Consider the following 16,752-nt stretch of genomic DNA (forward strand, 5'->3'; position numbering starts at 1 on the left):
TTTGCTGAACACACAAATCCCGCCCACGAGTACTCGACCACCCCTCTAATTTGCTATAAAAGCCATTAGATGTGTCCACGCTTGGTCAGTTTGGCTTGAACTGTTCTTTTTCAATCAACCCATCTTGGCTTTGGCAATAATAAATACCCTCAGACATCAATAACAGATCCTGCTGTCCTGCTCCCCGGCAGGACGGTGATGACATCATGAGCCGGTGGCGTCGTTCGGTAGACGAGCTGGCGGCGCGGCGGCGGCAGCAGGGCGAGTGTGAGCGCGCTCAGGAGGCGCTCGGTCGGGTCACCTCCTGTTTCCAGCAGCTGGCGGCGTCACTCGGCAGCTCGGCGGACGGCAGCTTCCTGCGAGACGAAATGGACGAGACGAGAGCCCTCGCACACCGAATCTGCAGCGGTAGGAAAACCGCTCCGACCGAAACACCTTTTCGTACACCTGTCTGCATCTCACCTGTCTGTCTGTGTGTCTGCAGGTCTGTCCCAGCGTCTGATGCATCTCCTGTCAGACTGTAACTCGGCCCCCTCAGGTTTGGAGGACAGACAGGCATCGGAGCGTCTGTGGGTTCTCTTCCTGTCAGCCATAGAGCATTTCCTGTTTGACCTCCGTAAGGCCTGCAATCTGATTGGACAGTTTCCTCTGACCCAGCGCAACAGCAGGCGCTCGCTAGTCAACACAGGTCAGCTAATGCCCTTCATGTCCTGTCTGTGGAAGCTTTGTGATTGGCTGAGCTTCCTACCTTTGCCACCGGTTTTCCTTCCTTATTTCCTCACCTTCCTTCCTTACCTCCTTTCTTTCCTTCCTTCCCACTGAATTGCTGAGTGTTTGAACCCTGGAACTAACTTGAATATCTAATCTATTTTTAATTAAAGATCCTTACAACCTTTCAGTGACACCTGTGTGCTCCTCAAGGATTCCTGGAGCGTCCGCAGTCATTCCTAGATCCTCCCTATAAACTCTTCAAAAGACACATGAAACGTCCTTTGAACTTCCTCAACCCTGAGAATATGGAATATCTTCAAGACCCCAATAATCTCATCAAGAACTCTCAAAGCCTCTTCAAGGTTCTTGGTACTTCTCCTTAGGGATTCATATTCCTCATGGACCCAAAAAAACGCATGCAAAAAGGGATATCGTTCCTTAAGTACTTTTCAAAGACCAATAGACATTAATCAAGAATACATTGATGACCACTGGACCTTTTCAATGGTGCCAAAGCCTTCTTAAAATGACCTAAAAGCTCCTAAAGAATAACCGGAACTCCTTCACTGTGCCCTTCATTCAAGCTCTAGATATCTAAATTGTTCAAATGACCCCCAGAACCTCTCGAAAGATATTTTTTTCAGAAATCCTCAAAAGGATTGAACCTACCTTAGGCAACATTCTAAAGGATATCTAAAAACCTCTTGAGCTTATAGACCACCTTAAGAATGGTAGTAGCATTGTCAATGAGTACAGCAAATGCTTCAAGGACTACCTCTACAACCTTATTGAGGACCACTGGAACTTCTCAAGGAGCTCTTAAACCTCCTCAAGGTAACTAGAACATCCTCAAGGATACCCTTCCCTCAAGGTACCTCCTCGTAGGCTATTGGGCATTCTTCAAGGTCTCAAAGAGCCTCCTCAGTAAAACCTACATGAAAAGTTTCTATTACAGCCTCAATAAATCCTCCAACATTTAAAGCGTTGTCCTCTTTAAGAATTGTAAAGTCCTCAAAGTTCCCAACACCCTCCTTTAAAACCACTGGAACCTCTTTCAGGAGCCGTAGACACTCCTCAAGGATCCCCGAAAACAAAGGATACTGGATCAGTACAGTCCGTCTGATATTGTTGTATTTCACTAACCTCTCACCTGTCTCTCTCCAGGATGTATGGATGGCGTGGTGGGCGTGGCAGCTCAAGTGGCTTCCATCCAGGTGCCATGGCTCACCTTGGTGGAGGAGCCGAGCCCAAATCTGACCAATCACGTCGCAGCACTGGAGGCAATGCTGAGTGAGATGCAGCTGAGGGTGAGACAGATGCAGAGAGAGGGAACACTTCCTGTTTGGAACAGATTGAACATGACAAGGTTTCACCTGCAGACCAGACAATAGTCTGAAGGTAGAACCGATTCAAGGACCTTATGAAAGTGTCTTGCACCTGTACCTCTTGTACCTGGAGGAGTGTTTGTACCTGTTGCAGTGTCTGTACCAGGTGGAGTGTTTGTGCCTTGAAGTGTTTGTGCCTGGAGTAATGTCTTGCCGTGTCTTGTTTAAACTTTACGGTGTTCTGCAGGTTCCTGTTGCGTTCTGGTCGGTAGAGGCGACCCAGCCGGAATGGGCCGAAGCTTGCGGTGAACTGGAGCAACCGGATGACACCCTGGAGGACATGATGGAGGTCGAAGTCGTCTCCAGCAACAAAATGCCCTGCTGCCAGCCACCGTGCTGCGGATTGGGCTGCGTCGGGTAGTGGGGGGAGGAAGCAAAGTCACGACCGACATCGCCTGCATTTAACATACCTGACATTACAGGATACTCATATTTATGTATAAATCATACACGTCGCAAATATATACTTAATTGTTCCTAATTTTACTACCACCACTGTCAGGGGACAAATATTTTAGAGGTTAAGAATCCATAAGAGGAGAAGTCCAAAATATTTTTAGTTAAACGTAACAAGTATGAGAATAAAGATAAACTTCTGGACAGTACATAAACATGATCAGAGAGTCTTTCAGAGTTTGTGGTCGACCTGATCGACGTCTTCAAGATACAGATACAGTGCAGCTGTTTCACAACGAAGTTGTAGTTCTTGATTTGTATACCTGTGTCGCTATGTTGCAATATGTACATTATGTGTTTGAGTCCTGGCTCCGAACAAATATCCCTCTGGGACAAATAAATTGACATCTATAGTTTTGTTGATTCGATTTTGCTCGTGACTTTACTATACCAGGAATGTCTATTAACGTAATGCACTGCAATGGGGAACAAGGCTTCATACCAATATATGAACAATAAAACAGAGGGAATTATTAATAACGGCCTGTCTGTAATGAGCCTGTGTTTTTATTTTAAGGAAATATGGTAGTTTAATTGATAAATTAGTAATTTGATGAGAAAGTCGAATAAATGCTCATTAATTGTGCACTTAATTCTTAAAACTTCCGTAACAATCCCCCCCAAGTCTTAAAACTAAAATCTGACTAAAAACACCAGGTAGTCATCTGAATAACCCGTGTTCACTTTAATTTAATAAGTAGTTTCTTAGTCCATTTGGGCTTTATACAAGGGATGCCGCTGGTGAAGCAGTGAATCATGGGAAGACGTTCTTGACGACGGCAGCTGATCATGTTGAGGTTTGTTTAGCCATAAATTGAAAAAAAATACAAATTGATTTTTTATGAGATCACAGGAAGAGATTGTTGCCGAGCTCAGCTAAAAGTCTCCTCGTTTTTACAGCAGTGACATCGAAACTCACAGTTGGATCCTAAAAAACTATCTTTTCAAAATTATGAATTTGTGGTAAAACAGCAGCTGGTGTAGAAAGAACATTCACAGCATCCTGAAAAATTGCTCAAATTCATAAAGTAAAGTTTACAGAATCAAAAAGATCAGATTTAACAGCTGGACGAACTTATTAAAATGAAATATAAGTTATTTTTTCATTATCTTGTATTTGTGGTACATTTGAATATTTAAATTATAATTATAATATTTAAATATAATTTAAAAATAAAAACACAGCTTCTGCTGTCCAATAAAGCCAGTCAGTCAGTGTGTTCAATTAAGAACTTTATTGATACAGCAAGGTGGACAAACATAAAAATATTTTACAAACATAGAAGGCAAATAGACAGACCAAAGAGGAAGAAGAATAAAACGTGGAGCGGCTTCAACTCTGGAAGGTCGAATGTACATGAGTTTTAAAGGCTGAAAGAGAAAGAACAGCGGTTAGAAACAGATCTCCCATCAGCCACTGCGTCCCGATCAGTTTTAAACTGAACTGTAAGTCTCCAGAACGCAGCAGCTGTTTCACTGTACAACAGATCTGCTGTTGTACAGTGAAACAGCTGCTGCGTTACAGCCTTTTGGCGCGATGTCAGCGAACGCAACGGCCTTCTGGCGCGATGTCAGCGAACGCAACAGCCTTCTGACGCGATGTCAGCGAACGCAACAGCCGTTTGACGTGATGTCAGCGAACGCAACAGCCTTCTGACGCGATGCCAGCGAACGCAACAGCCTTCTGACGCGATGCCAGCGAACGCAACAGCCTTCTGACGCGATGCCAGCGAACGCAACAGCCTTCTGACGCGATGCCAGCGAACGCAACAGCTTTTTGACGTGATGCCAGCGAACGCAACAGCCTTCTGACGCGATGCCAGCGAACGCAACAGCCGTTTGACGTGATGCCAGCGAACGCAACAGCCTTCTGACGTGATGCCAGTGAACGCAACAGCTTTCTGACGCGATGCCAGCGAACGCAACAGCCGTTTGACGTGATGCCAGCGAACGCAACAGCCGTTTGACGTGATGCCAGCGAACGCAACAGCCGTTTGACGTGATGCCAGCGAACGCAACAGCCTTCTGACGCGATGCTAGCGAACGCAACAGCCTTCTGACGCGATGTCAGCGAACGCAACAGCCTTCTGACGCGATGCCAGCGAACGCAACAGCAGCCTCTTCTTACCTTCTTGGTCGTCCCAGAGTTCAGCGGCATTTGTGTTCAACGGACTCTCGTTGTTTGGTTCTGAAACAAACATCAACGAGTTGTTTACACAAATGGACATCACCATGTTGCCATTGGAAACTACTTTTTAAACACAATACAAACATAATAAGGACAACAACAGCAAAACGTGTGCAAACATGCATTATTGATGTTTAAATATTGCAGTCAAAGTCCGGACAAGACGGCGTTACCTCCCAACAGGCTCTGGATGGACAGCAGGATGGAGCGAACGTCGTAGAGCGCCGACCATTTGTCCTTCAGGATGTCGAGGCAGATGAAACCTTGTTCGTCCACGTTGGGATGAAAACAGGACGTGATGAACTTCACGCGCGGCGCCTGGTACGGGTAACCAGCAGGAAACTCCAGAGACAACCGGTACCGGAGACCCTCGTACACCTGAGAGACATACAGGTAAACGCACTATTATTTTTACAGCAGTATAAAAAGCATTTGTTTCCCGCGAGGTCGTCGGCGTTTACAGTGCAGCCGTCACATGATCATCACCGCTACTCATCAGCCAATCACAGCCCTCCGTGCGAACGTACCGTCTCCTGAGGTCCGTCGATCGTCCCGATCCATTTGAAGAGATTGTCCGATTCTGGAAACGCCGAGATCCCCTTATCACCCGACATCTGCATCGACAACAGAGAGGTCACGTGATGTCACACGCGTATGTGTGTGTATATGTACATATAGCATATGTTTTAAAGATATAAACTCACCATCAGAGTCATGAGTTCCTGCTGCAGCCTGCAGACACACAAGGACAACTAAACCGTTAGTGTTGCATCGACCCACATCTTTACATCTCAATGCATTTATATTTAATGACTTTGTCTCGGCATGAACAGATTTGGAAACACACTTAACAAACCTGTTTCTGCTTGTGTCAATACATTAAACACATTGTTAATTACCAATAAGTGAATGTATAATATAAGTAAATTATGCTTCAACAATAATAATAAAACGTCGTGCATTAGTGTCTCAAGCTGAAGGAATAGTCCAAACAAGAGACAGTGAAAAGTACATTATAAATAAGCAATAAAAACAGGACAGAATCCACAATAATTAAATTTACAGGCAGAATAACTATTGATGACAATGAGGTTGCAGCTCGTATAGTGTCGGGCTGTGGACCGAGCTGTGGACCGGAGATCACCGCTCGTAGCAGTCGGTACCGGGGTTCGTAGCAGTCGGTACCGGGGCTCGCAGCAGTCGGTACCGGGGTTCGGGTCTCACCGTTTGGACACCGAGCTCCTGGCCGCGCTGCCGCCGCTCTCGCTGCCCTTCAGGGCGGCCGTGGACGAGGCTGCCGCCGCGGCGGGGTCCATGTTCTGGGAGGCCATGAGTGCGAAATGGTGCGTTCACTGCTGCTGGGACACGGGGACACCACAAGACAAGGCAGGTCAAGAACCGACGGAAGTACCGGGGGCACAGCGGGACAAAGACAGCGACGCACCGGCATTCACACACCGCGGGGACGAACTCTCGCGCCCTTTAAATCGTCGCGAGCCAACAGCAGCTGTCGTCACGTGTGCGCGCATTCGCAACCGGAAGTTGTAGCCATGGAGGATTATCTCAACGGTTGGCGTTCATTTAAAGCACGAAAGAGACGCAACCGCTGCTGGGTCTCGACAGGTACACGCAATGCAGAGGTACAGCTGAACGAGGTGAGTTCTACCTGGTTGACTCACCGTGTCGTGCGTCGGGTGTTCGCGGCTCGAGCTGCTGATTCAAACTGAGCTCGCTCCCGCCCCCCCCCTTGTTTAAACCGGCGCTTCCTCGCACTCGGAGCCAATCGGCGCCCGGCATTCAAAAACAAACTGCCTGCGGCTTAGCCAATGAGAAGGGCGCACGGGGGGAACAGCGATGTGATTGGACAAGAGGAACGTCCGGAATTGCGTTTCACGAACGCGTCACGGAGTTGCGAGGAACGAGTCAAAAACAAACTGTGTGTGTTTCTTTTCATATGAAGGTGAAAGGTACATAACAATAAACAATAATAAACAAAAGAAAAACAACAAAAAAGAAATATTTAAACTTTACAATCTATTTCTGGTGGTGTGGAAGCTATATAATATAATATATATATATATATATATATATATATATATATATATATATATATATATATATATATATATATATATATATATTAATATTTTGACTACTATAATACGAGGGTGTAATATATATAATATTAATAATATGTTGACTATTATAATATGAGGGTATAATGTATATATAATATGATAATATTAATAATATATTGACCATTATAATATGAGGGTATAATATAATATTGCAGGTCATACTCCGGAGCAGAAGGTGGCTGTAATGCACCAAATATATGGTATGTCAACCGCCGTAAAATGAAGAAGAAGCAGAAGAAGAAGCAGAAGAAGAAGCAGAAGAAGAAGCAGAAGAAGAAGAAGAAGAAGAAGATATTGCAGGTCTGTTTTGAGCAGCAGGGGGCGGTAACGGCAAGAAGAAGCCGGAAGTCGTCTTGTTTTGAAGGAGCCGCGTTTCCGGCTACCTCCGGTCGTTCGCTCAGCGCTCAGCTCAGGAAGCATGAACGCGCCTCCCGCCTTCGAGTCGTTCCTCCTGTTCGAGGGAGAGAAGAAGATCAGCATCAGCAAAGACACCAAGGTGCCCAACGCCTGCCTGTTCACGCTGAACAAGGAGGACCACACGCTGGGCAACATCATCAGAGCGTAAGCGGCCACGCGGTTACGGGCGCGCAACCGCGACCAACAATGACAATAACTCATTACGTCACAGGAACTAAATATACGCCTGTGTTTGAAGTAGAGTATCTGCATATGTATATTTTGGGTATTTATTGGTGTATTTGTCTTTTTTATCAAGTAGAATACGCACCTTTGATGCAGGCGACAGGCTCTTATTGTGAAAGGATCAGATGTTGACTCAAAAAGGCTGAATCTGTGTCAATTAGGCCTATTTATTAAATACATTATGCACTGTAAAATGTCGTATTGTGTATTTAAACAGTTATTTAGAAAGCAGTGTTCTGGTGTATGTTCTGGGGCTTTTATTGTGAAGGGAAAAACGGAAGGCGAAGAGTGAGAGGAAATAGAAAATAGGAAAAAGATCCCACCGCCGCCACCAACAATTTTTATTTTCCTCACTCTTCTCTTTCCGTTTTCCCCTTCACAATAAAAGCAACTTGAATTTTACATTTGAATATTTTTACAAAAATATTGTCTCCATCCAGACTGAAAAAGTCGTTATTGGTGCAATAATACAATCGTAACTCCATGCTCAGTGTCTGCAATCACTTTATTGCTCTCCTTTTTCCGTCTGATCCTTCACAATAAAAGCCCCAGGCACATACACTGGAACAGAGCTGTTAAAGTAACTCAATATAATAGCTTACGCTTTATATTACAACGCTGTGTTTAAAAGTATTTTTCTTCATGAGGTGAAACAGATCCTGACCATGTTTGTGTTTGTGTGTCAGTCAGCTGTTGAAGGATCCGCAGGTTCTGTTTGCTGGTTATAAGGTTCCTCATCCTCTGGAACACAAGATCGTCATCAGAGTGCAGACCACACCTGACTACAGTCCACAGGTAACAACACACACCCGACTACAGTCCACAGGTAAACACACACCTGAGGAGTCGTGGTCCAGCAGCTCACCGTTGGTTTTCTTTTGACAGGAAGCGTTTACGAACGCCATCACGGATCTCATCAGCGAGCTCTCTCTGCTGGAGGAGCGCTTCAGAGTCTCCATCAAGGACAAGCAGGAAGGCATCGAGTGAAGCCCCGCCCCCTGATGATGTCACTTCCCTGTTTGATCGTTGCTTTATTTTTGTAAATAAAAGACGTAATGGCGCAACCTGCAGAGTTTGTCTTTTATTTCATTTAATAATAATAAAAAAAACGGCATTAACAAGAACAACATGATCACTGTGGAGATGTCATGTGATGAGGTCATGTCATAGTCATGTGATGGCGGGTCATGTGATGTTGGGTCATGTGATGGCGGGTGACGTGATGGGCATGTGATGGTCATGTGATGGCAGGTCAGGGGTCGGCGTCTCTCTGAGCCTCCATGGCTCTTTGCATCTTCTCCACTATCCACAGAGGAACTGAGAACGGCTTCAACTCGTCCATCTTGACGTCTGCACAGTCCCTGAACACACATACACTCAGCTGTTACCACGGTAACTACAGAGACACATCTGGTTACCGTGGAGACGGAAGAGCGACGTCAGACTCACTTGTACTCGTCGCTGCGAGACAGATCCTGGATGTCCTCCTCAATCAGCAGGTAGGCCTGAACACACACACACACACACACACACACACACACACACGTTACAGCGATGCGTTCAAGTGCAGCAGTCGTCCGTAGGAGACTTCTGCGTCTTAATGTTTGCGGCTCAGGATTGGTCCTCACCATCTTCCCTCCCGTGGCTCTCATGTGGTGTCTCTCCGCCAGCCACTGCTTGTCCTTCGCATCCGCCGCATACTGAAACAGACACGGTGTTATAAAGTGTGGCGCGCAGGTCGAGGTCGAGTCCTCTCGTGACGGTTTACCTTGAACAGGTCGGCGTGTTTGATGTAGATGCGTCCTCTGGTCCCGCCCATCCCCAGCGCCCTGCGGTGACATCACAACACACATGACTTCCTGTCCAACTGTTAGGACAAACAGGGTTCTGACGGACATGTTTGATGTCACCATGTTTACACGTTGACATGTCATAATGTCTACATGATGTTTACATGTCACAATGTCTATATGATGATGTCACTGTTTACATGACATCAATGTTTACATGATGTCATAATGTCTATATGATGTCATACTGTTTACATGATGTCGCAATCTCTATATGATGATCTCACAATGTCTATATGATGATGTCATACTGTTTACATGATGTCGCAATCTCTATATGATGATGTCATAATCTCTATATGATGATGTCACAAAGTCTATATGATGATGTCATACTGTTTACATGATGTCGCAATCTCTATATGATGATCTCACAATGTCTATAAGATGATGTCATAATGTCTATATGATGATGTCACAATGTCTATATGATGATGTCATAATGTATATATGATGATGTCATAATGTTAAATGTTGTTGACTCACTTGTTGGCTCTGGAGCCGAGAACAAACGTGCTGCCTTCATTCAGTCTGGATGGCTCCCACTGAAAAAAACACACACACACACACACACACACACACACACACACACACACACACACACACACACACACACACACACACACACACACACACACACACACACACACACACACACAGCAGGTCGTTAGATGATGAAGATCAGCTGAGGATGAACATAGCATCTTCAGCCTAACCGCTCGGTTCCTCTCACTGCTTCACGATGCGCGTCTGCGTGCGCGTCAGATTTTACACACTGATCTTTGTAAGAAAGAAGGCGGGACATTCAACTTCTGACCAATCAGGGTCAGCGATGACGAACACTCTGCCGACTCACCTTCGGCCCTTCTCTCTTGATCGGATCCGACTTGAGCTTCACTCTGAGGACGGGACAGTCACAGGGGTCAGCCAGGTGATCTACCTGGATACTGATGATGATGATGTCAGATACTCACTGCGTGGAGAAGGTGTGAGGTCGATCGGAGGCCGCCACCGGGCCCGGACGAGCCCGTCGCTGTCGACACAACGATCACAGATAATCAATTAATGTTTGATTAAAAGAATACACATTTATATAGATGCCTGTATGTATGCCTGCTTATATTTTGAGTTGTTCTTTTAAAAGCATATTCATTATTTCAAACTCAGCGTGACAGTACCTTCTTGGGGACGGGGCTTCCTCTCTGACTGTAGTCTTCATCAGCAGCCGGTCTGGACCTCTGGCGAGGCACAAAGAACCAGATCAGAACCGGACCAGTAAAAACATATTCTGGCGGTTCTCATTGGTCAGTTCCTACCTTCATGGCGACCTCTGACCTCGCCCTATTCACCTCGGCCTCCGGAAACATCTGTTTGGCCTGGGGGTGACATCAGAGAGAAACCATGGTGACCACAGAGACACACAACAGACACCTGAGGTCAAAGGTCGTGAGGTCAGAACCCAGCGGCCGGTCATGTGACACCTGGTGTCAGCCAATCGTCACATGACCAGCCGGGTCACGGGTCAGACGACAGGAAGTCTCACGTGTTCCAGAACGTTCCTGCAGGCCTCTCTGATCAGCTGGTCGGTCTGAACGTCGTCACCAACGTTCTCTTTCACGTTCTCCGCCGCTTTCTCAAAGAACTGGAAGAAAAGCATCAACATGAGAACATGAACCGACACATCTGTTCCCAAACCACCCCTTCTTTTCTTTGCCCTGTTTCCGATACGAGAGTTCAAGAACAGAGGATGTTGAATGTTGTGGATATTTTGACGCCTTGTGATTCGTGATATTGAGCGACACAAATGAATTGAACTGAAATTGAAGGGTGACCTCTGACCTTATGGTACTTCTTGAACACAGCCATGATGTCCTCGTTGAAGCTGGGCTGAAGCACAGCCCTCAACAGGTCCATGGACACCTGAGGATCCGTGTAGCTACACACACACACACACACACACACACACACACACACACACACACACACAGTTAAACCAGTATGAACTGACACAAACCAGTGTGTTCAGTTTCCATGTGGACTGTCAAATAATGAGTAACTTGTGAATCTATTTGAGTTTAATAAAATATGTTTCAGTGTGATGGAGCCCGTTAAAAAAAAGAAAAAGATCCTTTATTGCAATAAAATATGACTGATACTATACTGTTTAATAGGTATAGTATAGGTATAGTATTACACATAATACATGTTTTACTATACTCCACTAAGTTTCTTTACAATACTCTGAATCAGTTGTGATGTTGTTTAAATTGTTCGTCAGGCTGAAAACCACCAATAGGACTCGGTATAAACCAGTAGGACTATATATAAACCAGTAGGACTACATATAAACCAGTAGGACTACATATATATAAACCAGTAGGACTATATATAAACCAGTAGCACTATGCATAAACCAGTAGGACTCGGTATAAACCAGTAGGACTATATATATATAAACCAGTAGGACTATATATATAAACCAGTAGGACTATATATATAAACCAGTAGGATATATATAAACCAGTAGGACTACATATATAAACCAGTAGGACTATATATATAAACCAGTAGGATATATATAAACCAGTAGGATATATATAAACCAGTAGGACTACATATATAAACCAGTAGGACTACATATATAAACCAGTAGGATATATATATAAACCAGTAGGACTACATATATAAACCAGTAGGATATATATAAACCAGCAAGACTACATATATAAACCAGTAGGATATATATATAAACCAGTAGGACTACATATATAAACCAGTAGGATATATATAAACCAGTAGGACTACATATATAAACCAATAGGACTACATATATAAACCAGTAGGATATATATAAACCAGTAGGACTACATATATAAACCAGTAGGACTACATATATAAACCAGTAGGATATATATAAACCAGTAGGACTACATATATAAACCAGTAGGATATATATAAACCAGTAGGATATATATATAAACCAGTAGGACTACATATATAAACCAGTAGGATATATATAAACCAGTAGGACTACATATATAAACCAGTAGGATATATATAAACCAGTAGGACTACATATATAAACCAATAGGACTACATATATAAACCAGTAGGATATATATAAACCAGTAGGACTACATATATAAACCAGTAGGACTACATATATAAACCAGTAGGATATATATAAACCAGTAGGACTACATATATAAACCAGTACTGACCTGACGGCCATGTGTGAGCGTCGTCCTCGTCTGTGTATCTGTCTGTGTTTGATCATCAGGTTCCACGGCTTCTAGAGAGAATAAATAGATGAATTAATCAATAAAAAAAACTAATTTATTTGAACAAAGGATCATTTTTATAATGTTACTGAAAAAAAGAGTTTATTAAATTTATTTGGGGTTGGGGGATTTTGTAAAATACAAAACACAGATTTCGCTCATTCGTGTTCTCAAAACCATATTTACAGATGAATCAATAATCATGTGGAGCCAAAGCGTCATAACAATATTTACGTATGACGTCACGTGACCTGATTTGACCAATAAAACGAGACGTCACACGCTCCGCTAGCTTGGCGCTTTAGCCGCCGTTAGCTGTGGTCCTTACCGGGCTCTGCTCCGGCTGCTCCGGCCCGTCCGGAACCAGCCAGTCCCGGCCTCCCTCACTGCGGTGGGCTCCCATCCTAGAACCGGTCCTGGTACCGGTCCGGGTCCAGACGAGCTAACTCCGCTCAAGCTACCCTGCTCAAGCTAACAGCGGAGCGGAAGTTACAAAGTCCCGTTTCCCGGTTCTTTACCCGGCGGTTGTTCGCCCGGTTCGTTTCCCGGTTCTTTTCCGCGCTGACGGACACCGAGAGGCCGAGAGATGTTAAACCGATTAACCGATCAATCGATTATCAACACGGACTTGTTATTGCGTCACTGCGTTTCTTCCGCTTGTGCGAAGCTAGCAGTGGTGTCGACCAGCTTCCGGTCATTACTTCAGAATAAAAGCATAATTTACACGAATCCAAAGACATATTTGAATGCATAGTATTATTATAATAATGTATAATCATTATTATAATCATTAACATCAGGGGTGTGGTTAGCAGATACTTCAAGCTCTTATATAAACTTATTATTTGCTATATAATTATTAATTATGGAGGAAAGATTCAGATCATAACTGTTTTCTCCGTTTCTTATTCCATAATTGCCTTTATTCTGCATTTTCTACAGATCTCAAATATGAGAAAATATAGTCGCCTAAAAAAAAAGTAACATACGGAAGTTATTCTGAAAAAAAAAAAAAAAGAAATATTTTCTCAAATTCACTTTTTTTTCCTGTATTCTTTCAGTGAAAGAGATAACCTCCATAACAAACAGGTTATTTAAGCATTCACGTAAGATAATGACGCAAACGGTAAAATCGGTTCTCATATATATATATATATACATACATACATATACATACATATACATACATATACATACATACATATATATACATACACACATTATTTATGCTTTTGAATGAGTCTTAATTATTCCACCAGTGTGTTAATCACCAAACCTGCTTCCTCATTAAGTGCATTTGTTCCCTGACCTTTTACCTTTCCATGATCGGATACTTCCCGTGTGTAATGTCACATGACCAGAGCGTGTGAAAGACGAGTTGGACAGGCGTGTTACTGGGTTGGATATGTTTTTACTGGGAGAGTGAAGCTGCATTGTGTTTGCAGGCAGGATAAAAGGACAGACCGTATTTACATTCTCCAGCTGTGACGTCGCACCGGACGTTCATTTCATATTCAAACCAGACCCGAGTGGTTTCACTGAATCTACAGGAAACACAAAGCTCACCGGTTTCAATCAAGACTATAAAGAAACATCATATTCAGCAAAGACAAAACAACATGTGGGCGTCAACTTGTAATCATGAGCCATTATCTCCCAATTAAAACCTTAACGATCTTGAACTATGAGAATTTTGTAAATCCTAATTACACAAAAGCATTGTGTACTTCCACCACTTCTTTGTCATTACAGCTTCTTTTTTTGCGATTGTGAGAAAAATATATTGTCATTAAATTGCTTTTTTCTTGTCGTCTCACCGTGATTACAAGATCTGTACGTTATAAACAGAGAACGTTGTCGTAATTATAATTTAAAACATTTTATCTACGGATGTCACAAATACAAGAAATGTCATGAAATCTTTTCTTAAAATGAAGTTCAATAAACTATGTGATAAATATTAATTGCGTAGCGATATGACCTTTATCTAATAAATACAAGATCTTTAAGTTGTATTTATTAGACACGGATCTCAAGTAAAACAAAAGACAAATGTTTTGGGATTTAAAAAATCTTGCAACAGATCTCTCAATATTAAAGTTTATCGCAAGTATCAGTTTCTCACAATTACAAGAATTATATTTTGTAATTATTTTTATACAAATCATAAAAATTAGTTTTCTTGAAATTATGAAACGCAGAAGCCATAAAGACCAGAAAACTAATCAAACTAATCGTAACCAAGAGAAAAAAAGTCATCTTAATTACAATAAAACATTTTCAAATTTGCACCAAAGGGTTTCTGGCTTTCCAGGAATATTTAAAAAAAAAAAAGACAGTCCAACCAGCTTAGCTTAGCACAAATACTGGAAACGGGTGGAAACTGGTAGCATGGCGCCATAAAACAGTAAACACAACATACCAAAACGTTGGACTGTTCCTTTAAAAAAGGACTTTAACGGCTAAAACTAGCAAGGCCACGCCATGCAGCCCCAAAAACTCATTCAGGAGTACGAACGTCATTTTAAGTCCAAAAGGTTTCATGCACAACAAAACCCCAAAATAACCTTAAAAAAAACAAACGGTTACTGAAAAAGAACAGCTGAGAATTATAAAAATAATGTGGATTCTGCTGGTTAGACTTCAGCATTACTGATGCATACACACGTCTACTTTTACATACAAGATATAGATTTTCTTAATAACACTTTGGTTTAGTTTAAAACAAACTATCGTAAGCTGTATAATACAGAAAACACATCTCCATTCCGTTCTTTTTTTCTTCCAATCAATTTTAAAACAGCAGATGAGGAAAAAAACATCAACAGACTTCGTATCAGTTTAACTGTACAGTATCTACACGGCCGGAGGCAGAAACTGGTGTCGCGCGGAGACAGACGCCCGATTGGTCGACGAGTCGTCCAATCAGAGAACAGCCTGGATGTGAAAAAAGAACTGGACGCAGCCCAAGAAAAATCATCAGGAAAGGGACGCCATTAAGATCTTTTTTCACCATTAAGGATTCGTAAAACTGTCCTCAAGCCGAGAAAAGCGATTTAAAAAATATATGACGTCACCGTTATGTAAAGTGGGCGGAGCCAAAGGGAGAGACACTATTGGGCCTCACAGGACTGAAAAAGGCCCGTCTTCGGGGTCCAGTTCTTGTTCTACATCCACAGTGTCGAGTTATGAAGTGCGAGGAGTCGCTGGTTCCTTTAATATTCTTCAGTATTAAAACACCTTCACGTTCAACCCTAAAAGAAACCAGATGGCAAGTATTAAACTTAAACATATATTTTGACGAAAAAAAAAAGTCATAGAAAAAAAGGTCTCGTTACAAGAGAAAGGAGGAAGAAAAACATTTCCAGAAAAGGTCTGAATAATTTTGACAAGAAAAATATTTTTAGAAAGTTTTGATACGAGGAGAATAAAGCTGCTTAATGTGGTAAACAGGGTTCTGTCAGCGAAAACACAACAAGAACCTGAGTTAACTTCTCACACTTCACAACTCCACATAAAAATCATCGCCACCTGGTGGCGAACACACACCTGGTGGCGAACACACACCTGGTGGCGAACACACACCTGGTGACGAACACACACCTGGTGGCGAACACACACCTGGTGGCGAACACACACCTGGTGGAGAACACACACACCTGGTGGCGAACACACACCTGGTGGCGAACACACACCTGGTGACGAACACACAACTGGTGACGAACACACACCTGGTGGCGAACACACACACCTGGTGATTAACACACACCTGGTGATTAACACACACCTGGTGATTAACACACACCTGGTGACGTCTGGTCACTTCCTGGTTAACAGTGACGCCACAGGAAGTCTGATCACATGATCTCCTCTCTATGTTCCGAGTCTCAGTTCTGACTCCGCCTCCTTCTCCCTGCGCGAAGCGTTTTCCCACAATGCACTGCAGACTGGAGAGGGTTCAACCTCTGAATGACGCGGTGAGACCGTGCGGAGGAGGCGGAGCCTGAAGATTCTTTCTGACTCAATAAGGGAAAGACGAGTCCAATAGAAACGATAGCTGCCTTTGTCAACCAATCACCAAGCCCCGTCGGTGTGGACCAA

At 43.3% G+C, this 16,752-nt stretch overlaps 4 protein-coding genes across 5 annotated transcripts; 2 read left to right on the forward strand and 2 right to left on the reverse strand.

The window, feature by feature from the left end:
• Positions 1 to 206: 206 nt before the first annotated feature.
• LOC306736390 (regulator of G-protein signaling 9-binding protein) lies at positions 207 to 2,457 on the forward strand (the record flags this gene model as incomplete). The annotated part of the gene is made up of 4 exons (XM_079218023.1): positions 207 to 408; positions 485 to 688; positions 1,876 to 2,018; positions 2,284 to 2,457. The coding sequence occupies 4 exons, from the start codon at positions 207 to 209 to the stop codon at positions 2,455 to 2,457; spliced, it is 723 nt and encodes a 240-aa protein (XP_079074149.1).
• Positions 2,458 to 3,801: 1,344 nt separating this feature from the next.
• On the reverse strand, positions 3,802 to 6,453 carry LOC306736393 (ubiquitin-conjugating enzyme E2 C-like). The gene is made up of 7 exons (XM_079218026.1): positions 6,420 to 6,453; positions 5,965 to 6,095; positions 5,445 to 5,472; positions 5,268 to 5,354; positions 4,914 to 5,118; positions 4,681 to 4,740; positions 3,802 to 3,923 (listed from the first exon to the last, which is right to left on the reverse strand). The coding sequence occupies exons 2-7, from the start codon at positions 6,069 to 6,071 to the stop codon at positions 3,886 to 3,888; spliced, it is 525 nt and encodes a 174-aa protein (XP_079074152.1). The 5' UTR covers positions 6,072 to 6,095; positions 6,420 to 6,453; the 3' UTR covers positions 3,802 to 3,885.
• Positions 6,454 to 7,133: 680 nt separating this feature from the next.
• polr2j (RNA polymerase II subunit J) lies at positions 7,134 to 8,538 on the forward strand. Its single transcript, XM_079218029.1, has 3 exons — positions 7,134 to 7,439; positions 8,207 to 8,315; positions 8,406 to 8,538. Exons 1-3 carry the CDS (start codon positions 7,297 to 7,299, stop codon positions 8,505 to 8,507), a joined length of 354 nt encoding a protein of 117 aa, XP_079074155.1. The 5' UTR covers positions 7,134 to 7,296; the 3' UTR covers positions 8,508 to 8,538.
• A 198-nt stretch (positions 8,539 to 8,736) lies between these two features.
• Positions 8,737 to 13,294, reverse strand: LOC306736382 (deoxynucleotidyltransferase terminal-interacting protein 1-like). 2 transcript variants are annotated; one of them, XM_079218015.1, is made up of 13 exons: positions 12,980 to 13,294; positions 12,592 to 12,659; positions 11,210 to 11,306; positions 10,914 to 11,012; positions 10,687 to 10,746; positions 10,549 to 10,608; positions 10,345 to 10,403; positions 10,227 to 10,269; positions 9,857 to 9,915; positions 9,289 to 9,349; positions 9,149 to 9,220; positions 8,970 to 9,025; positions 8,737 to 8,881 (listed from the first exon to the last, which is right to left on the reverse strand). In XM_079218015.1, the coding sequence occupies exons 1-13, from the start codon at positions 13,052 to 13,054 to the stop codon at positions 8,773 to 8,775; spliced, it is 918 nt and encodes a 305-aa protein (XP_079074141.1). In that variant the 5' UTR covers positions 13,055 to 13,294; the 3' UTR covers positions 8,737 to 8,772. The 2 variants fall into 2 exon arrangements, with proteins under 2 accessions (XP_079074141.1, XP_079074140.1); XM_079218014.1 differs by having other exon boundaries at positions 12,592 to 12,662.
• Between the last annotated feature and the right edge of the window lie 3,458 nt (positions 13,295 to 16,752).

The sequence above is a fragment of the Taurulus bubalis genome (assembly GCF_910589615.1).
Source record: "Taurulus bubalis genome assembly, chromosome: 5".
Lineage (NCBI taxonomy): Eukaryota > Metazoa > Chordata > Actinopteri > Perciformes > Cottidae > Taurulus > Taurulus bubalis.